This window comes from Pristiophorus japonicus, chromosome 26, assembly GCF_044704955.1.
Source record: "Pristiophorus japonicus isolate sPriJap1 chromosome 26, sPriJap1.hap1, whole genome shotgun sequence".
Taxonomy (NCBI): Eukaryota; Metazoa; Chordata; class Chondrichthyes; family Pristiophoridae; genus Pristiophorus; species Pristiophorus japonicus.
Window position 1 is genome coordinate 12,539,645 of NC_092002.1, and position 27,955 is coordinate 12,567,599.

The 27,955-nt window shown below is 46.5% G+C and overlaps 1 protein-coding gene across 2 annotated transcripts in view; it reads left to right on the top strand.

The window, feature by feature from the left end:
* Positions 1 to 17: 17 nt before the first annotated feature.
* The window catches only part of bckdha (branched chain keto acid dehydrogenase E1 subunit alpha), a 52,738-nt gene continuing 24,800 nt past the window's right edge, over positions 18 to 27,955 (top strand). Inside the window, exons 1-7 of one of the 2 annotated variants that reach the window (XM_070867831.1) lie at positions 18 to 196; positions 9,842 to 10,003; positions 14,851 to 14,937; positions 16,781 to 16,889; positions 18,078 to 18,239; positions 23,469 to 23,675; positions 24,422 to 24,563. In XM_070867831.1, coding sequence (XP_070723932.1) covers positions 56 to 196; positions 9,842 to 10,003; positions 14,851 to 14,937; positions 16,781 to 16,889; positions 18,078 to 18,239; positions 23,469 to 23,675; positions 24,422 to 24,563 — 1,010 coding nt within the window. In that variant the 5' untranslated portion in view covers positions 18 to 55. The remainder of the gene's footprint in view (positions 197 to 9,841; positions 10,004 to 14,850; positions 14,938 to 16,780; positions 16,890 to 18,077; positions 18,240 to 23,468; positions 23,676 to 24,421; positions 24,564 to 27,955) is intronic. The other variant, XM_070867832.1, reaches the window with a different exon arrangement.

Genomic DNA, 27,955 nt, shown 5'->3' on the forward strand with positions numbered 1-27,955 from the left:
TCTGTGAGGGGCGGGGATAGCGCGGGGCAGGCGGCGTGCTGGACAGACGGCGAACATGGCGGCGGTTGCCAGGCGGCTGGGCGGACTGCAACTCAGGAGCGGCCTCAGGAGTCTCGGGAGCGGCCGCGCCACCCGGCCCCGACTCCGGCTCCATCTCTCCCTCGCCGGCGGCGTCCGGCGCGCCCTGTCCAGCAGCGTGAGTGACTGCCCGGTGCTCGCGCGGGCCAATGTCCCAACCTGTCCCCGGGGCCCAGGCTCCGGCCCGCCGCTAGGCGGCAGCTGATTGGCCCGGGGAAGGGGAGGGAGCCTCAGGGTCACTGACACATTTACAATTATATTTACAACTTTACTATGTGCTAGCTTCATAACTTAGAATTGATCTTAATATAACATTTATAACATTTCCAGTCATAACTTTACTATGTGCTAATTTCATAACTTAGAATTGATCTTAATATAACATTTATAACATTTACAATCATAACTTTACTATGTGCTAGCTTAGAATTGATCTTAATATAACATTTATAACATTTACAATCGTAACTTTACTATGTGCTAGCTTCATAGCTTAGAATTGATCTTAATATAACATTTACAATCATAACTTTATATGCTAATTTCATAACTTAGAATTGATCTAATATAACATAATATATTTACAATCATATTTTTGCTATGTGCTTTTTCATAGCTTAGTATTTATCTTAGTATTAAGATCAATTCTAAGTTGTGAAACCATCATCATAGGCAGTCCTTCAAAATCGAGGAAGACTTGCTTCCACTCTAAAAGTGAGTTCTCAGGTGAATGAACAGTCCAAAAAGGAATTACAGTCTCTGTCACAGGTGGGACAGGCAGTGGTTGAAGGAAAGGGTGGGTGGGGAGTTTGGTTTGCCGCATGCTCCTTCCGCTGCCTGCGCTTGGTTTCTGCATGCTCTCGGCGATGAGACGCGAGGTGCTCAGTGCCCTCCCGGATGCTCTTCCTCCACTTAGGGCAGTCTTTGGCCAGGGATTTCCCAGGTGCCGGTGGGAATGTTGCACTTTATCAAGGAGGCTTTGATGGTGTCCTTGAAACGTTTCCTTTGCCCACCTGGGGATCACTTGCCGTGTAGGAGCTCCGAGTAGAGCACTTGCTTTGGGAGTCTTGTGTCGGGCATGCGGACAATGTGGCCCGCCCAACGGAGGTGGTCAAGTGTGGTCAGTGCTTCGATGTTAGCCTGATCGAGAACACTGACGTTGGTGCATCTATCCTCCCAGGGGATTTGCAGGATCTTGCGGAGACATTGTTGGTGGTATTTCTTCAGTGATTTGAGGTGTTTACTGTATATGGTCCACGTCTTTGAGCCATACAGGAGGGTATTACTACAGCCCTGTAGACCATACGCTTGATGCCAGATTTGAGGACCTAGTAAACCAGCACCTAGTAAAGTTATGATTGTAAATGTTATACATCGTAACTTTATGTGCTTGTTTCATAGCTTAGAATTGATTTTAATATAACATTTGTAACATATTTACAATCATAACTACTGTGTGATTGTTTCTTAGCTTAGTATTGATCGTATTATAACATTTTTAACATAATTCCTAATCATCACTTTACTATGTGCTTGTTTCAAACTTAGAGTTGATTTTACTATAAAATGTATAATTATCCTGGCCAATATTTATCCTTCAATCAACATAACAAGAACAGATTATCTGGTCATTCTTGCGTTGCTATTTGTGGGAGCTTGCTGTGCGCAAATTGGCTGGCCACAAAACAACAGTGACGGCACTTCAAATATTACCACTTTACTTCATTGGCTGCAAAGCACTTTGGGATGTCCTGAGGATGTGAAAGGCACTATATAAATATTTTTTTTTTCTCTTTCTTGATTGCTTCACATTCATTCTTGCTGTTTTACACATCAGGGAAGTATGAGGAGTGACATTTAAGATGAGATATAATCCACAAACCCATTTATCACGGAGCCGTGGTTATCTGTCCCGGTTAATTATGCAGATAGCCAGATAGATTGCAGCAGTATTTTATTGTCTTGTACATTGTTTACGACTTCCTTTGGAGTGAATTTTACTCACTATGGTCTATAAATCATTGCAGTCTCTCGGAATCGAGGAAGACTTGCTTCCACTCTTGAAATGAGTCCTTAGGTGGCTGAACAGACCAATACGAGAGCCACAGTCTCTGTCACAGGTGGGACAGATAGTCGTTGAGGGTAAGGGAGGGTGGGACAGACAGTCATTGAGGGTAAGTGAGGGTTCTATAAATATAACCCCATTTGTTGTGTCTGACTCATTGAAAAAAACATCACAGTTCCTCGTGTTTAAATGAGTTTACTCTTTGAGACCAGTTTATCTCTTTAGATAGAAAGAAAGAACTTGCTTTTCTATAGCATCTTTCACAACCTCAGGATGTCTCGAAGCATTTTACAGCCAATGAAGTACTTTTGGAGTGTAGTCACTGTTGTAATGTAGGAAACGCGGCAGCCAATGTGCGCACAGCAAGCTCCCACAAACAGCAGTGATCAGATCAGATAATCTGTTTTTCATGCTGTTGGTTGAGGGATAAATATTGACCAGGACACTGGGAATAACTCCCCTGCTCTTCTTCGCAATAGTGCCGTTGTATCGTTTGAGCCCAGCTGAAAGGGCAGACGAGGCCTCAGTTTAAGGTCTCACCTGAAAGACGGAACCTCCGATAGTGCAATGCTCCCTCAGTACTACATTGCATTGTCAGCCTGGATTGTGCGTTCAAGCCTTTGGAGCGGGAGTTTGGAAACACAATTTATTGACTCGGAGGTGGGAGTGAGCCAAGCTGACATTCAGGAAAGGGACTGCAGGATACAGAGTTTGGTTTAACCTTGAGCAAGGACAGAGCAGTTGGTGAGATCTCCGATTGCCAAGTTCACCTCCAAGCGGTTGGCACGGAGATTGAATTCCTATTCGTTGAATGCAATTTGGTCTATTGTTGGCAGTTGTTACTGAGTCACGTACAGAGGCAGTGTGTCCAGCTCTGCAGTAAACTGCAAGTGCTTACTGGGTTTATGTGCAACAAATGCATTGCTTTTTCCCACTTCTATCCACTCCTCTGAAGAAGGCTAGATATGATCCCATGTGAAAGAAAGACTTGCATTTCTATACTGTCTTTCATGACCTCCGGACGTCCTAAAGTGCTTTACAACCAATGAAGTACTTTTATTTTTAAGTGTACTCACTGTTGTAATGTAGTAAACGCAGCAGCCAAATTGCGCACAGCAAGCTCCCACAAACAGTAATATGAAAATGACCGATGATCTGTTTTTGTTATGTTGATTGAGGGATAAATATTGGCCCTAGGACACCGGGGATAACTCCCCCTGCTCTTCTTCAAAATAGTGCCATGGGGTCTTTAACGTCCACCGGAGAGGGAAGACGGGGCCTTGGTTTAACGTCTCATCCGAAAGATGGCACCTCACACAGTGCGGCACTCCCTCAGCACTGCACTAGGAGTATCAGTCTAGATTATGTGCTCAAGTGTCTGGAGTGGGACTTGAACCCACAACCTTCTGACATGTGCGACAGCCTTCTGCAACGTAAACGTGGATGTTCTTTGTGTATGAGCCGAGATACAATCAGTAGGCTATTCGACCATGGGAAGCATCACAATCTAGCTGGATCCTGTCCTTGCCTGACCGCACGACACACGCATCATGGCTCTTTCCCCGCCCCTCCCATTTCCCCATCTGACTTGGGGCGATTGAAGCATATTAACTGCTGCAGCAGGTTTTTTTAAACAGGCTTGACTGGTCTGGTGCCAGGGTGTCTCACAGCCCTACCTGTTGGCTCCATGTGTTTCATTTGAATTGAGGGGAGTGCTTGATAGAGTCTGACTGAATTGTGATCCACGATCCCTGTGCTCGCTGACCTACATTGGCTCCCGGTTCTCATCTTTGTTTTCAAATCCCTCCACGGCCTCGCCCCCTTCCTATCTCTCTAACCTCCTCCAACCCTGTGCTCCACTAATTCTGGCCTCTTGCGTATCCCCGATTTTAATCGCTCCACCTTTGGCGGCCGTGCCTTCAGCTGCCTGCGCCCCAAGCTCTAGAATTCCCTTCTAAAACCTCTCCGCCTCTCTCTCCTTTAAGACGCTCCTTAAAACCTACCTCCTTGGCCAAGCTTTTGGTCATCTGCGCTAATTTCTCCTTGAGTGGCTTGGTGTCAAATTTTTTTTGTCTTGTATTACTTCTATGAATAGCCTTGGGACGTTTTAATGCGTTAAAGGTGCTATATAAATGCAAGTTGTTAGAGTATGGAGTATGCAGGCGGCTCAGCAGGACTCCCAAGCCTCCCTCTGCTTTGTGCTGGCTTAAAATCATCATAGGCAGTCCCTCGAACGAGGATGGCTTGCTTCCACACGAGTTCACAGATGTTTCAGTGAAGGACCCGATGTTCCAGTCCTGAACTCTAATTAAAGGGTGGAAGATGCCTGTGCGTGGATTTTTTTAACGTGGGGTGGCCGTTGCACACCAGCCACCACACGGGCTTGACAGAGCTAGGTCTTGGTCCAGTGGCAAGGGTTAACCAGGACGACTGGAGACCAGCTCTGCTGCACGGACCTAGTGCGCACACATATCGCAGTGTGGGCTGGGCCCGTGCTGCCCCTGGGCCCCGTGCCCTCATTCACCACACCTCTGCCACAATCTCGCCGCACGTCTACCACAAACATTTGCGGCTCAAAAAGTGTGCGAAAAGCCCAGCGAGAGGATCTGAGTATAGGAGCAGGGAGGTCTTGCTGCTGTTGTACAGGGCCTTGGTGAGGCCTCACTTTGGTGAGGTCTCCTAATCTGAGGAAGGACATTCTTGCTATTGAGGGAGTGCAGCGAAGGTTCACCAGACTGATTCCCGGGATGGCAGGACTGACATATGAGGAGAGACTGGATCGACTGAGCCTGTATTCACTGGAATTTAGAAGAATGAGAGGGGATCTCATAGAAGCATATAAAATTCTGATGGGATTGGACAGGTTAGATGCAGGAAGAATGTTCCCGATGTTGGGGGAAGTCCAGAACCGGGGGTCACAGTCTAAGGATAAGAGGTAAGCCATTTAGGACCGAGATGAGGAGAAACTTCTTCACTCAGAGAATTGTGAACCTGTGGAATTCTCTACCACAGAAAGTTGTTGAGGCCAGTTCGTTACATATATTCAAAAGGGAGTTAGATGTGGCCCTTGCGGCTAAAGGATATGGAGAGAAGGCAGGAATGGGGTATTAAAGTTGCATGATCAGCCATGATCATATTGAATGGTGGTGCAGGCTCGAAGGGCTGAATGGCCTGCTCCTGCACCTATTTTCTATGTTTCTATACCCTGTACTACTTACTGGTGATCTGAAGTAACCCGGGGCTTCTCTCAGACTACACTGGAAGTAACAGCCAGGATCTTTTACATCCACCTGAGAGAACACAAGGGGCCTCGGTTTAATGTCTTATCTGAAAGATGGCACCTCCGACAGTGCGACACTCCCTCAGCACTGCACTAGGAGTATCAGTCTAGATTATGTGCTCAAGTCTCTGGAGTGGGACTTGAACCCACAACCTTCTGACTCGGAGGCGAGTGTGCTGCCCACTGAGCCACAGCTGACACTTCGTTCAGTTGTGGTACCTAAACCCCACGACCTCTGATTCTGACCCAAGATGGCAACTCAGTTCCACCGACACAAAGCTGTAGAGCTGTCAGTCCTCTGGGAACGGGTTGTTTAATTAACGCTGATGAAAGTTGCTGATCTTGCACGCTATGCCACTAACTGGACAGTGGGGAAAGCCCCTGTCTAATTCCTGGGTGTATTGTTTCAGGAAGCGGCTGCTGTTTTCGCGTTCTCCATCAACGGTGTTGAGAAGCAATTGCTGATGATCCTCCGACATTGCAGCACTCCCTCAGCACTGCACTGGGTGTCAGCCTGGATTCTTGTGCTCAAGTCTCTGGAGTGGGACTTGAACCCACAACCTTCTGACTCAGGCAAGCGTGCTCCATCACCATAGGTGGTCCCTCACGTCGAGGATGACTTGCTTCCACGCCAAAAAGGGATGAGTTCACAGGTGTTTCAATGAAGGACCTAATATTCCGGATCTCGAACTGCTTGTTGAAGGGTGGAAGATGCCTGTGTGTGGATTCTTTTAACGTGGGGTGGCCGTTGCACACCAGCCACCACACGGGGCTTGACAGAGCGAGGCCTTGGTCCAGTGGCAAGGGTTAACCAGGACGACTGGAGACCAGCTCTGCTGCACGGACCTAGTGCCCACACATATCGCACAGTGTGGGCTGCTCCTGGTGCCCTCGGCTCTCCCGGGCCCCGATCACGTCACTCCACAATCTCTCGCCGCTCTTGCGCTCCGACCTCACCGCTCCTCTGTTGTACCTGCCCCAAAAATCCGGACACGTTCTTGTGTATAAATGAGGGATGCTCATGATTAGAGGAGCGCAGACATCTCGGGGGCTGGAGGAGATTACAGCGATGGGGAGGGGCGAGGCCACGGTGTGCTCCCCACTGAAATGTGAGATCCTAGTGAGTGTTAGCCAGCTGTAATATTGTGTTCAGTTTTGGTCTCCTAATCTGAGGACGGACGTTCTTGCTATTGAGGGAGTGCAGTGAAGGTTCACCAGACTGATTCCCGGGATGGCAGGACTGACCTATGAGGAGAGACTGGATCGACTGGGCCTGTATTCACTGGAGTTTAGAAGGATGAGAGGGGATCTCATAGAAACATATAAAATTCTGATGGGATTGGACAGGTTAGAGGCAGGAAGAATGTTCCCGATGTTGGGGGAGTCCAGAACCAGGGGTCACAGTCTAAGGATAAGGGGTGAGCCATTTAGGACTGACATGAGGAGAAACTTCTTCACCCAGAGAGTTGTGAACCTGTGGAATTCTCTTATCACAGAAAGTTGTTGATGCCAGTTTGTTAGATATATTCAAGAGGGAGTTAGATATGGCCCTTATGGCTAGAGGGATCAAGGGGTATGGAGAGAAAGCAGGAAAGGGGTACTGAGGTGAATGATCAGCCATGATCTTATTGAATGGTGGTGCAGGCTCGAAGGGCCGAATGGCCTACACCTGCACCTATTTTTCTATGTTTCTTTCTATGTTCCGCCATGGGGGGAATCACAGCCAAGACCAATCCTGTCATTGACCACATGCAGACTTTACAATAGGTGTTGCTATATAGTGACGAGCAGTAGGCTGATTGTTTTCCCAGTTCCCTAGCCCAGGGTACTCAGCCGCCTCCCAGTTATTGTGAAGTATTTGCATCAGAAGATGCTCATTCAAGCATGTTATAATAAGGAAGTAGAAGGCTTGTTCAGGCATGTTATAATAAGGAAGTAGTTGGTTCCTTTCATATAAAATTCTAATGGGATTGGACAGGTTAGATGCAGGAAGAATGTTCCCGATGTTGGGGAAGTCCAGAACCAGGGGTCACAGTCTAAGGATAAGGGGGAAGCCATTTAGGACCGAGATGAGGAGAAACTTTTTCACCCAGAGAATTGTGAACCTGTAGACTTCTCTACCGCAGAAAGTTGTTGAGGCCAGTTCGTTAGATATATTCAAAAGGGAGTTAGATGTGGCCCTTCCAGCTGAAGGGATCAGCGGGTATGGGGAGAAGGCAGGAGTGGGGTACTGAAGTTGCATGATCATCCATGATCATATTGAATGGTGGTGCAGGCTCAAAGGGCCGAATGGCCTACTCCTGCACCTATTTTCTATGTTCCTGTGTGCAGTCCAGGCTATTGTAACCAGCACAAATTCATGTTTGCCACTGTGTTATTAATAACTATCTGCGTAAATCATTTTAAAGAGGCAGCGAGTCCCAAGTGAAACTCTGCACAGCATCATGGTTTTCAGCCAGGATGCGACGACCAGTCTGCCCCGGGGTAAAGTGCGTCCAGCTGTATCTGCCACAGCTCAGTGGACAGCACTCTCGCCTCCCGATTCAGAAGGTTACCGGTTCAAGTCCCACTCCAGAGACCTTGAGCACATCATCTACCCCGACACTCCCGAGGGAGCGCTGCACTATCGGATGAGACGTTAAACCGAGGCCCTGTCTGCTCTTAAGTGGATGTCAAAGATCCCACGGCATTATTCGAAAAAGAGCAGGGAGTTCTCCCCAGTGACTTGGGCCAATATTTATCCTTCAACCAATATCATTAGAAAAACAGATGATCTCATTGCTGTTTGTGGGAGCTGGCTGTGCGTAAATTGGCTGCTGTCTTTCCTACAATAGGACTTAATTGGCTATAATACCCTTTGGGACATCCTTTGAAGCTATATAAATGCAAGTGCTGGCTCTTTGAAAGAGTGACCATTTGAGCTCTGCATCGCGCTCCTTCCTCACAGCCCTGCAAGGTTTTCCCTTTTGAAGTTTTTATCCATTTGCCTTTTGAAAGTGACCATTGAATCTGCTCCCGCCACCCTTTCAGGCAGCGCGTTCCGGATCACAACAACTCGCTGCGCAAAATGGATGCTCCTCCGAGCCCCTCGGGTCCTTTTACCAAGGACCGAGATGAGGAGAAACTTCTTCACTCTGAGAATTGTGAACCTGTGGAATTCTCTACCGCAGAAAGTTGTTGGGGCCAGTTCGTTAGATATATTCAAAAGGGAGTTAGATGTGGCCCTTACAGCTAAAGGGATCAAGGGGGATGGAGAGAAAGCAGAAATGGGGTACTGAAGTTGCATGATCAGCCATGATCATATTGAATGGTGGTGCAGGCTCGAAGGGCCGAATGGCCTGCTCCTGCACCTACTTTCTATGTTTCTATGATTACCGATGCTCCTGCCAGTGGAAACACTTCCTCCTAACTCTGCCCTCCTCAGCATCCCTGATTATAATCGCTCCACCATCAGTGGCCGTACCTTCTGTTGCCTGGGCCCCAAGCTCTGGAACTCCCTCCCTAAACCTCTCCACCTCTCTTTCCTCCTTCAAGACGCTCCTTAAAACCGACCTCTTTGACCAAGCTTTTGGTCACCTGCGCTAATTTCTACTTATGCGCATCGGTGTCACATTTTTGATCCCTTAATACTCCTGTGAAAGCGCCTTGGGATGTTTCACTACGTTACAGGTGCTATATAAATGCAAGTTGTTATTTACTCCATCAGTAACTCATGGAGTTATTTACTCCAGGGGAAACTAAAACTAGGGGACATAGTCTTAGAATAAGGGGTCGCCCATTTAAAACTGAGCTGAGGAGAAACCTCTTCTCTCAGAGGGTTGTAAATCTGTGGAATTCTCTGCCCCAGAGAACTGTGGAGGCTGGGTCATTGAATATATTTAAGGCGGAGGGAGACAGATTTTTGAGCAATAAGGGCGTAAAGGGTTATGGGGAGCGGGCAGGGAAATGGAGCTGAGTCCATGATCAGATCAGCCATGATCTTATTGAATGCTCGAGGGGCCAAATGGTCTACTCCTGATCCTATTTCTTATGTTCTTATAGAACTCCTCAAGGGGTATGAAGAGAAAGCAGGAAAGGGGTACTGAGCTGATAATCTGCAATGATCTTATTGAATGGCGGTGCAGGCTCGAAGGGCCGAATGGCCTGCTCCTGCACCTATTTTCTATGTTTATCATAATTTTAAACACCGATTAAATCTCAACCTCTGCTCTAAGGAGAACAATCCCAGCTTCTTCAGCCTTAACATAACCAAAGAGCCTCATCCCTGGTACCATTCTGTGTGTGGAGTTGCTGTGCTGCTGTAGACATTCTGCAAGGTTCCCACTATCTGTGATATCCCAGTAACTGTACGCAGGTTTTGGTTGGAAATGTCTTTGTTTTGCTGCGTCTCTGACGGCCTTCTCCCTCTCTGTCACCAGCAGCAGTTCACGTCCCTGGACGAGAAGCCCCAGTTCCCAGGGGCCACCGCGGAGTTCGTGGACCGGCTGGAGTTTATCCAGCCCAACGTCATCTCTGGCATCCCCATCTATCGGGTGATGGACCGACAAGGGCAGATCGTGAACCCCGACGAGGACCCCAAGGTGCGCCGTTACAGTCGCAGTGTGGAAAAGGAGGAGGGGTAGCCCTAATAATGATGGGATAAAAAAAACATAGAAAATAGACGTTCGGCCCTTCGAGCCTGCACCGCCATTCAATCTGATCGCGGCTGATCATGCAACTTCAGTGCCCCACCCCTGCCTTCTCTCCATACCCCCTGATCCCTTTAGCCGTAAGGGCCACAGCTAGCTCCCTTTTGAATATGTTCAACGAACTGGCCTCAACAACTTTCTGTGGCAGAGAATTCCACAGGTTCACAAACTCTCTTAAAGAGCGAAAGGATCTTGGCTCGGAAAATCAAGAAGCAGAATCAGTTTGGATGGAGCTAAGAAACAGCAAGGGGCAGAAAAGCTTGGTGGGAGTTTGTTTATAAGCCCCCAAACAGTCGTGGTAATGTAGGCAGAGTATAAATCAGGAAATTAGAGCGGCATGTGCCACCGATACTACAATAATCATGGGGGACTTTAATCTATATAGACTGGGCAAACCAAATTTGCAGTAATAGCATGGAGGACGAATTCATGGAATGTATACAAGATGGTTTTCTCAATCAGTATGTTGAGGAACCAACTAGAGAACAGGATATTTTAGATCTAGTATTGTGCAATGAGAAAGGGTTCATTAATAACCTTGTAGCAAAGAGGCCTTTAGGAAAGAGTGACCATAATATGATAACATTTTACATTAAGTTTGAAAGTGATGTAGTTAAATCCGAAACTAGGGTCTTAAATCTAAACCTCCCAGAAATAGTGGAGTAGTAGGAGTTTAGCGAGAATGAGGAACTGAAAGAAATTTAATATTAGTAAAAAAAATTACTGGAGAAATTAATGGGACTGAAAGTAGATAAATTCCCTGGACCTGATGACCTAAACCCTAGGGTTTTGAAAGAGGTGGCTCTAGAGATAGTGGATGCATTGGTTGTCATCTTCCAAAATTCCATAGATTCTAGAACGGTTCTCGCAGATTGGAAGGTAGCCAATGTAACCCTGCTATTTAAGAAAGGGAGAGAGAAAACGGGAAACTACAGACCAGTTAGCCTGACATCAGTAGTAGTAGAATCTATTATTAAGGATATGGTAACAGGGCACTTAGAAAATAATAGGATTGGACAGAGTCAACACGGATTTACGAAAGGGAAATCATGTTTGACAAATCTATTAAGAGTTTTTTGAGGTTATAACTAGCAGAATAGATAAGGGGGAACCAGTGGATGTGATGTATTTGGATTTTCAAAAGACATTCGATAAGGTGCCACACAAGAGATTATTGAACAAAATTAGGGCTCATGGGATTGGGGGTAATATACTAGCATGGATTGAGGATTGGTTAACGTCAGATAACAGAGAGTAGGAATAAACGGGTCATTTTCAGATTGGCAGACTAACTAGTGGGGTACTGCAATGATCAGTGCTTGGACCCCAGCTATTCACAATCTTTATCAATGATTTGGATGAGGGGACCAAATGTAATCTATCCAAGTTTGCTGATGATACAAAGCTAGGTGGGAATGTAAGTTGTGAGGAGGATGCAAAGAGACTTCAAGGGGCTTTAGACAGGCTGTGAATGGGTAAGAACATGGCAAATGGAATATAATGTGGAGAAATGGGAAGTTATCCACTTTGGTACGAAAATTAGAAAAGCAGAGTATTTTTTAAATGGTGAGAGATTGGGAAATGTTGGTGTTCAGAGGAACCTGGGTGTCCTTGTATACATGTCACTGAACGTTAACATGTGGGTACAGCAAGCAATTAAGAAAGCAAATGGCATGTTGGCCTTTATTACAAAAGGATTTGAGTATTAAGAGTAAAGACGTCTTACTGCAATTATATAGAGCCCTGGTGAGACCACACCTGGAGTATTGTGTACAGTTTTGGTCTCCTTGCCCAAGGAAGGATATACTTGCCATTGAGGGAGTGCAACAAAGGTTCACCAGACTGATTCCTGGGATGGGGGGATTGCCCTATGAGGAGAGATTGAGTAGACGAGGCCTATATTCTCTAGAGTTTAGAAGAATGAGAGGTGATCTCATTGAAACATACAAATTTCTTACTGGGCTTGACAGGCTAGATGCAGAGAGGCTGGGGAGTCTAGAACCAGGGGACACAGTCTCAGAATAAGGGATCGGCCATTTAGGACTGAGATAAGGAGGAATTTCTTCTCTCAGAGGTTTGTAAATCTGTGGAATTCTCTACCCCAGAGGGCTGTGGAGGCTCAGTCATTGAGTATATTCAAGACCGAGATCAATAGATTTTTGGATATAAAGGAAATCAAGGGATATAGGGACATTGTGGGAAAGTGTTGAGCTAGAAGATCAGCCAGGATCTCATTGAATGGCAGAGCAGGCTCGCTGGGCCGAATAACCTACTCCTGCTCCTAATTCTTATGAATGGCGGAGCAGGCTTGAACAATCTAGTGAACATTTGTTTCATAAGAAATAGGAGTAGGCCATTTGGTCCCTCGAGCCTGCTCTGCCATTTAATAAGATCATGGCTAATCTGATCATGGACTCAGCTCCACTTCCCTGCCCGCTCCCCATAATCCTTGACTCCCTTATCGCTCAAAGATCTGTCTATCTCCGCCTTGAATATATTCAATGACCCAGCCTTCACAGAATTCCACAGATTTACAACCCTCAGAGAAGAAATTCCTCCTCATCTTAGTTTTAAATGGGCAGCCCCTTATTCTAAAGCTATGTCCCGAGTTATAGATTCCCCTATAAGTGGAAATATCCTCCCTGCATCCACCTTGTTGAGCCCCCTCATTATCTTATATGTTTTGATAAGATCACACCTCATTCTTCTGAGCTCCAATGAGTAGAGGCCCAACCTACTCAACCTATCTTCATAAGTCAACCCTCTCATCTCCGAAATCAACCTAGTGAACCTTCTCTGAACAGCCTCCAATGCAAGTTTCTCCTTCCTTAAATATTAAGACCAAAACTGTGGCCTCACCAAGACCCTGTACATTTGTACTCTATCCCCCTTGCAATAAAGGCCAACATTCCATTTGCCTTCCTGATTACTTGCTGTACCTGCATACTAACATTTTGTGTTTCATGCACAAGGACCCCCAGGTCCCTCTGTACTGTAGCTCTTTGCAATTTTTGTCCATTTAAATTTAATTTGCTTTTCTATTTTTTTCTGCCAAAGTGGATAACCTCACATTTTGCTACATTATACTCCATCTGCCAAATTTTTGCCCACTCACTTAGCCTGTCTATATCCCTTTGCAGATTTCTTGTGTTCTCACAATTTGCTCTCCCACCCATTTTTGTATCATCAGCAAACTTGGCTACATTACACTCGGTCCCTTCATCCAAATCATTAATATAGATTGTAAATAGTTGAGGACCCAGCACCGATCCCTGCAGCACCCCACTTGTTACTGTTTGCCAACCGGAAAATGACCCATTTATCCCAACTCTCTTTTCTGTTAGTTAGCCAATCCTCAATCCATGCTGATATATTACCCCCAACCCCATGAACTTTTATCTCGTGCAGTAACTTTTTATGTGGCACTGTATTGAATGCCTTCTGGAAATCCAAATACACCACATCCACCGGTTCCCCCTTATCCACCCTGCTCGTTACATTCTCAAAGAACTCCAGCAAATTTGTCAAACATGATTTCACTTTCATAAAACCATGCTGACTCTGCTTGATTGAATCATGCTTTTCCCAATGTCCCGCTACTGCTTCCTTAATAATGGACTCCAGCATTTTCCCAACTTTCTCACCCTCCAACTGAATTTTAAATTCAACCATGGTGTGGTCACTCATTCCTAGATGATCCTTTACTAGGAGATTGTTTATTAATCCTGTCTCATTACACAGGACCAGATCTAAGATACCACGTCTCTGTAATGGCTATCAGATCATAACCATTTACATTTATTTGTGCCGTCAACTCATCTATTTTGTTACGAATGCTGCGTGCATTCAGATGGAGTGAGTTGGTTCCGTAACATACTGCTCAAGGAACCCGTCCTTTACGCACCCTATGAACTCCTCCTCAAGGCTACCCTGACCAATTTGATTTGTCCAATCAATATGAAGGTTACACAGTACCAGATCTAAGATGGCCTGCTCCCTGGTTAGTTCCGCAATGTACTGTTCAAGGAAACTATCCCGGATACACACTGTGAACTCTTCCTCAAGGCTACCCTGGCCAATTTGCTTTGTCCAATCAATATGAAGGTTAAAATCGTCCATGATTATTGTCGTTCCTTTTTTTTCCAAGCCTCCATTATTTCTTGATTTATACTCTGTCCAACAGTGTAGCTACTGTTAGGGGGCCTATAGACTATGCCTACCAGTGACTTTTTCCCCTTATTATTCCGTATCTCCACCCAAACTGATTCAACATCTTGATCTTCTGAGCCAATATCGTTTCTCACTAACGGACTGATCTCATCCTTTATTAACAGAGCTATGCCACCTCATTTTCCTTTCTGTCTGTCCTTCTGAATTGTCAAAATACCCCTGAATACTTAGTCCCCAACCTTGGTCACCCCTTGCAACCACGCCTCTGTAATGGCTATCAGATCATACCCATTTGTATTTATTTGTGCCGTCAACTCATCTATTTTGTTACGAATTCTGCGTGCATTCAGATGGAGTGAGTCTTGAAATAATTTTGGTGCCTAAGACCTCATCTAGTTGTGTCAGCCGCCGCCCCTCCAACCCCCCACCCCCCGGATGTGAATGCACAGGACAGTAATATTACAGCCGGGTTTAAATTGCTGTTCTTGCCGGAAGTATTAACCTTTCCATTCACTGGCCTGCCGTCCATTTTCAGTGTTCGCTGTTCACACTCTCTGCTCTTCCTGCAGTTGCCCAAGGACACGGTACTGAAGTTCTATCAGAGGATGACGCTGCTGAACACCATGGATCGCATTTTGTACGAGTCCCAGCGACAGGTAAACGAGGGAGTGCGAGGGGCAGGATATTTACTGTGCCCGTTTTTGCATCGGGGCACTAATTATTTTTACTGTGAGCACAAAAGTCCAGCCTGTTGCTCCAGTGCAGTGCTGAGAGAGTGCTGCACCATCGGAGGTGCCGTTTTTCAGATGAGACGATAAACCGAGGCCCCGTCTGCCCCCTCAGGCGGACGTAAAAAATCCCAGGGCACTATTTAAGGAAGAGCAGGAGAGCTCTGCCCGGTGTCCTGGGCCAATATTTATCCCGCAAACAATATCACTGAAATAGATTATCTGGTCATTATCTCATTGCTGTTTGTGGGAGCTTGCTGTGCGCAAATTGGCTGCCACGTTTCCCACATTACAACAGTGACTGTACTTCAGAGAAGTACTTCAGTAAAGTGCTTTGGGACCTCCCGAGGTTCGTGAAAGGCGCTATATAAATGCAAGTCTTTTTTCTTTTGGCCAGCCAGTGTGCTTTTTCTTCCTCTGCTCGCATTGACGTGCTGTTCACAGACCTGTGCCGCACTTAGACTCCGTGCTTGTATCAGGTCTCAGCTCTGTCTCAGTGGGTAGCACACTCGCCTCTGAGTCAGAAGATTGTGGGTTCAAGTCCCCCTCCAATGACTTGAGCACCTAATGCAGGCTGACGCTCCCAGTGCAGTGCTGAGGGAGCGCTGCAGTGTCGGAGGTGCCGTCTTTCGGATGAGATGTTAAACTGAGGCCCCGTCTGCTCTCTCAGATGGACGAAAAAAATCCCATGGCGCTATTTCGAAGAAGAGCAGGAGCTATCCCCCGTGTCCTGGCCAATGTTTATCCCTCAACCAACATAACAGAAACAGTTTATCTCGTCATTACTGTTGTAACAGCTGCCTTGCCCTTTTTTGCTTCGTTGCTTTAAACGTCGAATTACCCACACACCCAGTTGTAGTAAAGGCAGGATCGGGTCTTTTATTTAAACATTCATACTAAACAAACCAAGTTAGAAAGTTACTGAGAACACTTCACAAAGGCAGCTTGCTTCAATTTCCGTGGCTGCTTCAGACACACACCTGTGTCTCTACAGTCCGTGAGAGTCTCTACAGTCCGTGAGAGTCTCTACAGTCCGTGAGAGTCTCTACAGTCCGTGAGAGTCTCTACAGTCCGTGAGAGTCTCTACAGTCCGTGAGAGTCTCTACAGTCCGTGAGAGTCTCTACAGTCCAGCCAGTTCCATCCTTTATATCTAAAAAGCCTTTGAACTCTTATTCTTTGCATTTAGACAATCAAGACTAATTGCTTTCTGAATCGTTTAACATAAAGACTATTATTCCCACCGTAACAAGGTACTCAAATATTTAACATTGCTTGTTTAACTTACAGATGTCATTAAATAGCAACAAAGGTACAATCAAATACTTAACATACAGAATTGTTTCCTCGCATAGTAACAAAGTTACACTCCAATGCCTAACATACCGACATCATCAAATCGTTTAGTCCTGAATTTCCATTATTCCCACCGTAACAAGGTACTCAAATATTTAACATCCAGACATGACCAGTCACTCATCTTACTGAATAGAAGGCGCCACATTGCCTAACAGTCTCTTTTCCATCCAAATTTCCAATCTTCTTGTTTTTTAATCCAAACTTCAGACTGCGTGCTTAAGCAAAGAGTTCAGAAATGTGGGACTGCGCTCCCACAATTATCACATTTGTGGGAGCTTGCTGTGTGCAAATTGGCTGCTGCGTTTCCTACAGTACAACAGTGACTACATTTCAAAAGTACTTCATTGACTATAAAGCATTTTGAGATGTCCGGTGGTCGTGAAAGGCGCTATATAAATGTAAGTCTTCTTGCAGGGTCGCATATCCTTTTATATGACCAACTATGGCGAGGAGGGCACGCACATCGGCAGTGCAGCTGCGCTGGAGCCCGACGACCTGGTTTTCGGACAGTACAGGGAAGCAGGTAAGTGAATGGTGGGTGTCATAGACGGGGGTAGCACAGTCTGCAGGCAGCACTGATGTGAAGACAAGGACTGCGATGTCCTGTCTCCACGCACAAGAACATCAGAATCACGAGCAGGAGTAGGCCATTCGGCCCCTCGAGCCTGCTCCGCCATTTAATACGATCGTGGCTGATCCGATCAGGGACTCGGGTCCACTTCCCTGCCCGCTCCCCATGACCCCTTAATCCCTTATCGTTGGTTTATTAGCAAGCAGTCACACGACACGTTACCAGTTCATCCACCAGGCTCACAACCACCTGCTTCATCGTAGATCCCCCGAACCCAACTGGCTGGGGTTTGTAAAGAAGGCTGAGAATTTTTAATCGAGGCGTTGCTTAGCCGGGGGCCAATGTAGGTCAGCGAGCACAGGGGGTGATGGGTGAGCGGGACTTGGTGCGAATTAGGACCTTCTGGGAGTCCCTGGCTAAAGACCGCCCCAAGTGGAGGAAGTGCATCCGGGAGGGCGCTGAGAACCTCAAGTCTCATCACCGAGAGCATGCAGAAATCAAGCGCAGGCAGCGGAAGGAGCGTGCGGCAAACCAGTCCCACCCTCCCCTTCCCTCAACCACTGTCTGTCCCACCTGTGACAGGGACTGCGGTTCTCGTATTGGACTGTTCAGCCACCTAAGGACTCATTTTAAGAGTGGAAGCAAGTCTTCCTCGATTCCGAGGGCCTGCCTATGATGATGATGATGGGTGAGCGGGACTTGGTGTGAGTTAGGACACGGGGCAGCCGAGTTTTGGATCACCTCTAGTTTACGTAGGGCAGCACTATGCTACCATTTCCTGGAGCACATAACCGAGGCTGACACTTCCATGCAGTACTGAGCGAGTGCTACACTGACCGAGCTCCTGCTCGTCAGGTGGGACCCTTGACCAAGGCCCTACTTCGGTGGTTCAGATGAGGATGAAAGGTGCGTTCGAGTGTCGTTCGAGGGTGCGCAGCGAGTTCTCCCAGCGTCCCAGCCAACATTGCCCTCTCGCCACACCCCACCCAAAACAATCGGTGACCCCATCGTGCGCTGTGTCTGGGATCTTCCTGTGCGTGCCTTGGCGGCCACTTCGCAGCCGTGACTGCCTTCGCGAGGTTAATCGCTGCACAACTTCCGGATCGCTGTCGCTAACCTCGTGCTTTCCCTCCCTCCTAGGCGTCCTTATGTACCGAGGCTTCCCGCTGGAGCTCTTCATGGCCCAGTGCTACGCCAGCGCCAACGATGTGGGCAAGGGGCGCCAGATGCCCGTTCACTACGGCAGCAAGGATCTTCGCTTCGTTACAATCTCGTCTCCCTTGGCGACACAAATCCCCCAGGGTAAGGATTCACTTGCTGAGCATGTTCCCTCTTCCCCGTTCCTTCACTCTAAAATTGGGCAGGTTGCAACAACGACGTATATCTATATAGCGTCTTTAACGTAGTGAAACGTTCCCAAGGCGCTTCGCAGGAGTGCTGTGAGATAAAACCGATCTAATGCCGTCAGTTTCTCCCTCTGTTCTCCCAGCACTTTTTATTGAAACCCATGTCATGGATTTATGAAAGGGAAATCATGCTTGACGAATCTCCTAGAATTCTTTGAGGATGTAACTAGTAGAGAGGACAAGGGGGAGCCAGTGGATGTGGTGTATTTAGACTTTCAAAAGGCTTTTGACAAAGTCCCACAAAAGAGATTAGTGTGCAAAATTAAAGCACATGGTATTGGGGGTAATGTATTGACGTGGATAGAGAACTGGTTGGCAGACAGGAAGCAGAGAGTAGGGATAAACGGATCCTTTTCAGAATGGCAGGCAGTGACTAGTGGGGTACCGCAAGGTTCAGTACTCTTTACAGTATACATTAATGATTTAGACGAAGGAATTGAATGTAATATCTCCAAGTTTGCAGATGACACTAAGCTGGTGGTAGTGTGAGCTGTGAGGAGGATGCTAAGAGGCTGCAGGGTGACTTGGACAGGTTAGGTGAGTCTTCAAATACATGGCAGATGCGGTATAATGTGGATAAATGTGTGGTTATCCACTTTGGTGGTAAAAACAGGAGGGTTGATTGGTGACAGATTGGTAAAGGGGAAATGCAATGAGACCTGGGTGTCATGGTACATCAGTCATTGAAGGTTGGCATGCAGGTGCAGCAGGCGGTGAAGAAGGCAAATGGCATGTTGGCCTTGTCGAAATCTCGACCTCCGAAAAGAATGACTCCGACACTTACAGCTCCGGCAGAAGTTTCTTTAATTTACTTGCTAGCAAGGGGCAGGTTACACTCAGTCAAGGGCTAATGGTACAGTTTCACAAGATATTTATACAGTAAAACCCAAGTTATGGCCTCTCCGTGTATTGCTCTGTCTCACAGTCAGTGAATACAGATAAAGAGTTAATTACTATATCCTGGACCTGACATGGTTTACAGATATTTCCTTTTGTCAGGGTTATCAGTTGGCCAGCCGGCCATTACTCCATGAGAATGAGGTAATGGGCTATCACCTGTCTTGTATTGCGTCAGGATTGTTCAGTTTCCTAGTCAGTTTATCTGTTTGCATCAAATGGATGAGGTCTCTACAAGAGATAATGGCTGGTGGTTTGAGTCTAGAAGATAAGGGTGGGGTGATATGGAACTCCTGTCATGTAGACAATGGGAGAGCACCATGGGGGGGGTACTTGTCTCAGCATGACTTGTCTCCTAGCTGTCTGATGGCCATTAGCCATCTCAAACCAGGTTTAGCTGTTTATGCAAGCTGACTGCTAAAATGCAGAAAATTCTGGAAGGGCCAGGACTCCATTTTGTTATATATATATTGCAACGGGCACACAAATACCGTATGGTATCAGCTTAGATAAAAATACATTTCCACAGCCTTCATAGCGAGACGATTTGAGTATAGGAGCAGGGAGGCCTTACTACAGTTGTACATGCCCTTGGTAAGGCCACACCTTGAATATTGTGTACAATTTTGGTCTCCTAATCTGAGGAAGGACGTTCTTGCTATTGAGGGAGTGCAGCGAAGGTTCACCAGACTGATTCCCGGGATGGCAGGACTGACATATGAAGAAAGACTGGATCAACTAGGCTTGTATTCAATGGAATTTAGAAGAATGAGAGGGGATCTCATAGAAACATATAAAATTCTGACAGGATTGGACAGGTTAGATGCAGGAAGACTGTTCCCGATGTTGGGGAAGTCCAGAACCAGGGGTCACAGTCTAAGGATAAGGGGTAAGCCATTTAGGACCGAGATGAGGAGAAACTTCTTCACCCAGAGAGTGATGAACCTGTGGAATTATCTAACACAGAAAGTTGTTGGGGCCAGTTCATTAGATATACTCAAAAGGGAGTTAGGTGTGGCCCTCACGGCTAAAGGGATCAAGGGGTACGGAGAGAAAGCAGGAATGGGGTACTGAAATGCATGATCAGCCATGATCATATTGAATGGTGGTGCAGGCTCGAAGGGCTGAATGGCCTGCTCCTGCACCTATTTTCTATGTTTCTATGTCTCACTGGGGTTCGCCCACTAGATGTCAGTAGAGCTCCTGAGTTACAAAACGGAAGCTACCGGCTATCACACTGTGCAACAGCCACACCACTGTAAAAGAAAATCCACACACAGGCACCTTCCGCCCTTCAACATGTAGTTCGGGATCCGGAATATTAGGTCCTTCATTGAAACACCTGTGAACTCATCCCTTTTCGGCATGGAAACGGGTCATCCTCGTTTCAATGGACTGCCTATGATGACTTTTCCAGATCCTGCCGGACGGGAGAAAGTCATGCTGTGTCAGCCTGTTGGGCTTGTTCTCCGCCGAGCAGAGAGGGTTAAGGGGGGGGGATTTAATAGAGGCGTTCAAATCTAATGAGGATTGTGTTAACATAAATAAAGAAGACTTGGATTGAAATAGTGCCTTTCACAACCACCGGATGTCTCAAAGCGCTTTACAGCCAATGAAGTACTTTTGGAGTGTAGTCACTGTTGTAATGTGGGAATCGCGATCGACAACTTGCGCACAGCAAGCTCCCACAAACAGCGATGTGATAATGACCAGATAATCTGTTTTTGTGATGGGCTGCAGAACTCGAGTGTTGATCAGACTGGTTGCAACGCATCCCCACCCCAGCCCCGGGTATAGCCTCCCTCCCCTCTTTCATCTCCCCCCCCCCCGCCCCAAAACGGGGTACAGCTCCGCCCCTTTCTTTTCTCCCTCACCCCCTTCCCTCCCTCTTCTGAGTTGGCTTTACCCTCGGCCACTCCCACATCCTCAGACTCTATATCTCGTGTTGGTGAGGGTAGTGTGCTGTCTTTTAACAGAGAAACAAAGAAAATAGGTGCAGGAGTAGGCCATTCGGCCCTTTGAGCCTGCACCTATTCAATAAGATCATGGCTGATCATTCCCTCAGTACCCCTTTCCTGCTTTCTCTCCACACCCCTTTATCTCTTTAGCCGTAAGGGCCACATCTAACTCCCTCTTGAATATATCCAATGAACTGGCATCAACAACTCTCTGCGGTAGGGAATTCCACAGGTTAACAACTCTGAGAGAAGAAGTTTCTCCTTATCTCTGTCCTAAATGGCTTAACCCTTATCCTTAGACTATGTCCCCTGGTTCTGGAGTTCCCCAACATCAGGAACATTCTTCCTGCATCTAACCTGTCCCGTCCCGTCAGAATTTTATATGTTTCTATGAGATCCCCCCCTCGTCCTTCTAAACTCCAGTGAATACAGGCTCAGTCGATCCAGTCTCTCCTCATATGTCAGTCCTGCCATCCCGGGAATCAGTCTGGTGAACCTTCGCTGCACTCCCTCAATAGCAAGAACATCCTTCCTCAGATTAGGAGACCAAAATTGAACACAATATTCCAGGTGAGGCCTCACTAAGGCCCTGTACAACTGCAGTAAGACCTCCCTGCTCCTATACTCAAATCCCCTAGCTATGAAGGCCAACATACCATTTGCCTTCTTCACCACCTGCTGTACCTGTATGCCAGCTTTCAATGACTGATGAACCATGACACCCAGGTCTCATTGCAGCTCCCTTTTTCCTAACCTGCCACCATTCAGATAATATTCTGCCTTCGTGTTTTTGCCACCAAAGTGGATAACCTCACATTTATCCACATTATTCTGCATCTGCGTTTGCCCACTCACCTAACCTGTCCAAGTCACCCTGCAGCCTTTTAGCGTCCTCCTCACAGTTCACACCGCCACCCAGCTTGGTGTCATCTGCAAACTTGGAGATATTACACTCAATTCCCTCATCCAAATCATTAATGTATATTGTAAAGAGCTGGGGTCCCAGCACTGAGCCCTGCGGCACACCATTAGTCACTGCCTGCCATTCCGAAAAGGATCCATTTATCCCAACTCTCTGCTTCCTGTCTGCCAACCAGTTCTCTATCCATGTAAGTACATTACCCCCAATACCATGTGCTTTGATTTTGCACACCAATCTCTTGTGTGGGACCTTGTCAAAAGCCTTTTGAAAGTCCAAATACACCACATCCACTGGTTCTCCCTTGTCCACTCTACCAGTTACATCCTCAAAAAATTCTAGAAGATTTGACGAGCAGGATTTCTGTTTCATAAATCCATGCTGACTTGGACCAATCCCATCACTGCTTTCCAAATGTGCTGCTATTTCATCTTTAATAATTGATTCCAACATTTTCCCCACTACTAATGTCAGGCTAACTAGTCTATAATTACCTGTTTTCTCTCTTCCTCCTTTCTTAAAAAGTGGTGTTACATTAGCTACCCTGCAGTCCATAGGAATCGATCCAGAGACTGTTGGAAAAAGATCACCAATGCATCCACTATTTCTAGGACTATTTCTTAAGTATGCTGGGATGCAGACTATCAGGCCCTGGGGATTTATCGACCTTCAATCCCATCAATTTCCCTAACAGAATTTCCCGCCTAATAAGGATTTCCTTCAGTTCCTCCTTCTCACTAGACCCTCGGTCCCCTAGTATTTCCGGAAGGTTATTTGTGTCTTCCTTCGTGAAGACAGAACCAAAGTATTTGTTTAACTGGTCCGCCATTTCTTTGTTCCCCATTATAAATTCACCTGATTCTGACCGTTTGTTTTCACTAATCCTTTTCTCTTCGCATATCTGTAGAAGCTTTTGCAGTCAGTTTTTATGTTCCCAGCAAGCTTCCTATCATACTCGATTTTCCCCCTCCTAATTAAACCTTTTGTCCTCCTCTGGTTTATTACAAATTTCTCCCAGTCCTCAGGTTTGCTGCTTTTTCTGTCCAATTTATATGCCCCTTCCTTGGATTTAACACTATCCTTAATTTCCCTTGTTTGTCTGCAAATCGCCTTGGGACGTCTGGTGGTCGTGAAAGGCGCTATATAAATGTAAGTCTTTCTGTATTTGGAAAACTATTTTCTCTCCATTCTGATCGGGGTGGCTGGGCGGGGGTTGGGGGGGGGAGGGGGGAGGTGGTGAGGGGTACAGAAAGCCAGCCTGAATGGGTGATTGATCCTCCCTCCACGTGATGGCTGTAGCTGTCCCTCGCTGTTTTAACTCTCTGACACCCTGCCTGCTTTCTGCTTCCAGCTGTTGGGGCTGCGTACGCCTTCAAAATTAGCCAGGAGGACCGTGCGGTGATCTGCTACTTCGGCGAGGGCGCGGCGAGCGAAGGGGACGCTCATGCCGGCTTTAATTTTTCCGCCACTCTCGAGTGCCCCATCATATTCTTCTGCCGGAACAATGGTTACGCAATCTCGACACCAACTCACGAGCAGTACAGAGGAGACGGTATCGGTAGGTATTGCGAGCGCAGCACCGAGGAATTGGTACCCGCAAGTAACCGTGTGTGGTAGCTCAGTGGTCCTGCTCCTAGACTAGTAAAGTCGGAGGCCTGCACTAACGACGTGTTCAAATATCACCCCGGCAGCTGGGGAATTAAAATTCAGCTAATTGCATAAATCCGGAATAAAAAGCCAGTGTCAGTAATGGTGGCCATGAAACGATCGGATTGTCGTAAAACCCATCTGGTTCACTCGGGTCCTGTAGGGAAGGAAATCTGCCGCCCTTACCCAGGTCTGGCCGATATGTGACTCCAGACCCACAGCAATGTGGTGGACCCTTAACTGCCCTCTGACATGGCCCGGAGAGCCACTCGGTTGTATCAAAGGGCAATTAGGGATGTGTAATAAATGCTGGCACTGCTGCGATGTCCACATCCCATGAATGAATAAAAAGAATGGTGTTGGGGATGTAGTACAGCGGGTACGGTATCGAGAGTGCCGCACAGAGGGGATGGTATTTATTGGTATTGGAATCGGGGAGTTCCTTTAGAATGAAGTAAACAGCACGGAGACAATAAGAAAGACCAGAGTGCGGTACGTACCGCCCCGACCCGACCTGTTCCCGCCCGAACTGACCCGTAATAACCCGGCCCAAACCCGACAGGCAGGCGGGGTCGGTTAAAATTGAGGCTCAACCATTGGAACAGATCCCCTGAAAACCGACTGTAATATTTAACACCTTCTCTCTTGTCCCTATAGCTGCCAGAGGCCCCGGTTATGGGATAATATCGATCAGAGTGGATGGGAATGATGTCTTTGCTGTTTATAACGCTACCAAAGAGGCTCGTCGCAGAGCGGTGGCAGAAAACCAGCCCTTCCTCATCGAGGCCATGACCTACAGGTAAATGCGCAGGAGGCTGGCCGAGGATAATGCCTGTTCATGATTCGAGTCAGCGGACTCTATCAACTATATTTAACAGCTTCCACTGACGCATTCATGGTAGACCCACTGTTCCCTCCAACTGACAGGTTAATTATCGTCCTGTAGCTAAGACAGGATCACAGGCTAGGGCCTTTCTGCTGCTCCTTTTATATTGTAGATCTGCTGTAGAAAGGGGTTCTGTCATTGCGGGTTCCGCTCAACCCTGAATTGATCCATTTCACAAGGGTTGTTGAAATGAAAAAGATTTTTTGTCCCATTTGGTCTTGCTCTCCGATAATACCAAACCTGCTGTCTTCCTCCATTGCAGTCTGTTACATGATATTACAATCTGTTACTTGAATGAGGCAGAGGGTAGGACCAGAGGGACAACAGAGGGGGTGAATCACAGAGAGAGAGAGAGAGGGGGTGAAACATGGGAACAGAGAGAGGGTGAAACACGGAGAGGGAGAGGGTGAATCACTGACAGAGAGAGAGGGTGGAACATGGGGACACAGAGAGGGAGAGGGTGAAACGGAGAGGGTGAGTGTTTGCTAGTGCTGTTGGGGAGGAATTAAACTAATATGGCAGGGGGATGGGAACCAATGCAGGGAGACAGGGGGAAACAAAAAGGAGACAAAAGCAAAAGACAGAAAGGAGATGAGTAAAAGTGGAGGGCAGAGAAACCCAAGGCAAAAAACAAAAAGGGCCACTGAATATAAAGGGGCTACAGGAGGGGTCAAAACTAAAAATCATGGTTTAAAAACTAGTATTAAAACACTCTACCTAAACGCACGCAGCATTCGAAATAAAGTAAATGAGTTGACGGCACAAATCATTACAAATGGGTATGATTTGGTGGCCATTACAGAAACATGGTTGCAGGGTGGCCAAGACTGGGAATTAAACATACACGGGTATCTGACGATTCGGAAAGATAGACAAGAAGGGAAAGGAGGTGGGGTAGCTCTGTTAATAAAGGATGATATCAGGGCAGTTGTGAGAGACGATATTGGCTCTAATGAACAAAATGTTGAATCATTGTGGGTGGAGATTAAAGATAGTAAGGGGCAAAAGTCACTGGTGGGCGTAGTTTATAGGCCCCCAAATAATAACTTCACGGTGGGGCGGGCAATAATCAAGGAAATAATGGAGGCATGTGAAAAAGGAATGGCAGTAGTCATGGGGGATTTTAATCTACATATCGATTGGACAACTCAAATCGCACGGGGTAGCCTTGAGGAGGAATTCATAGAATGCATACGGGATTGTTTCTCAGAACAGTATGTAACAGAACCTACAAGGGAGCAAGCTATCTTAGATCTGGTCCTGTGTAATGAGACAGGAATAATAAACTATCTCCTAGTAAAAGATCCTCTCGGAATGAGTGATCACAGTATGGTTGAATTTGTAATACAGATTGGGGGTGAGGAAGTTGTGTCAGAAACGAGCGTACTATGCTTAAACAAAGGCGACTACAGTGGGATGAGGGCAGAGTTGGCTAAAGTAGACTGGAAACACAGACTAAACGGTGGCACAATTGAGGAACATGGAGGACTTTTAAGGAGCTCTTTCATAGTGCTCAACAAAAATATATTCCAGTGAAAAAGAAAGGCGGTAAGAGAAAGGATAACCAGCCGTGGATAACCAAGGAAATAAAGGAGAGTATCAAATCAAAGACCAATGCGTATAAGGTGGCCAAGGTTAGTGGGAAGCTAGAGGATTGGGAAAATTTTAAACAACAGCAAAGAATGACTAAAAAAGCAATAAAGAAAGGAAAGATAGATTTTGAAAGTAAACTTGCGCAAAACATAAAAATAGATAGTAAAAGCTTTTACAGATATATAAAATGGAAAAGAGTGACTAAAGTAAATGTTGGTCCCTTAGAAGATGAGAAGGGGGATTTAATAATGGGAAATGTGGAAATGGCTGAGACCTTAAACAATTATTTTGCTTCGGTCTTCACACAAAAACCATGCCAAAAATTGCTGGTCACGGGAATGTGGGAAGGGAGGACCTTGAGACAATCACTATCACTAGGGGGGTAGTGCTGGACAGGCTAATGGGACTCAAGGTAGACAAGTCCCCTGGTCCTGATGAAATGCATCCCAGGGTATTAAAAGAGATGGCGGAAGTTATAGCAGATGCATTCGTTATAATCTACCAAAATTCTCTGGACTCTGGGGAGGTACCAGCGGATTGGAAAGCAGCTAATGTAATGTCTCTGTTTTTTTTTTTAAAAAAAGGGGGCAGACAAGGCAGGTAACTACAGGCCGGTTAGTTTAACATCTGTAGTGGGGAAAATGCTTGAAACTATCATTAAGGAAGAAATAGTGGGACATCTAGATAGGAATAGTGCAATCAGGCAGACGCAGCATGGATTCATGAAGGGGAAATCATGTTTAACTAATTTACTAGAATTCTTTGTGGATATAACGAGCATGGTGGATAGAGGTGTACCAATGGATGTGGTGTATTTAGATTTCCAAAAGGCATTCTATAAGGTGCCACACAAAAGATAGAGGTACGCGGAGTCAGGAAATGTATTAGCATGGATAGAGAATTGGCTGGCGAACAGAAAGCAGAGAGTCGGGATAAATGGGTCCTTTTCGGGTTGGAAATCGGTGGTTAGTGGTGTGCCACAGGTATCGGTGCTGGGACCACAACTGTTTACAATATACATAGATCCCTTGGAAGAGGGGACAGAGTGTAGTGTAACAAAATTTGAAGATTACACTAAGATTAGTGAGAAAGCGGGTTGTGTAGAGGACACAGAGAGGCTGCAAAGAGATTTAGATAGGTTAAGCGAATGGGCTAAGGTTTGGCAGATGGAATACAATGTCGGAAAGTGTGAGGTCATCCAGCTTGGGAGGAAAAAAAAACAGTAAAGGGAAATATTATTTGAATGGGGAGAAATTACAACATGCTGAGGTGCAGAGGGACCTGGGAGTCCTTGTGCATGAATCCCAAAAAGTTAGTTTGCAGGTGCAGCAGGTAATCAGGAAGGCAAATGGAATGTTGGTCTTCATTGCGAGAGGGATGGAGTACAAAAGCAGGGAGGTCCTGCTGCAACTGTATAGGGTATTGGTAAGGCCGCACCTGGAGTACTGCGGCAGTTTTGGTCACCTTACTTAAGGAAGGATATACTGGCTTTGGAGGGGGTACAGAGACGATTCACTAGGCTGATTCCGGAGATGAGGGGGTTACCTTATGATGATAGATTGAGTAGACTAGGTCTTTACTCGTTGGAGTTCAGAAGGATGAGGGGTGATCTGATAGAAACATTTAAAATAATGAAAGGGATAGACAAGATAGAGGCAGAGAAGGTTGTTTCCACTGGTCGGGGAGACTAGAACTAGGGGGCACAGCCTCAA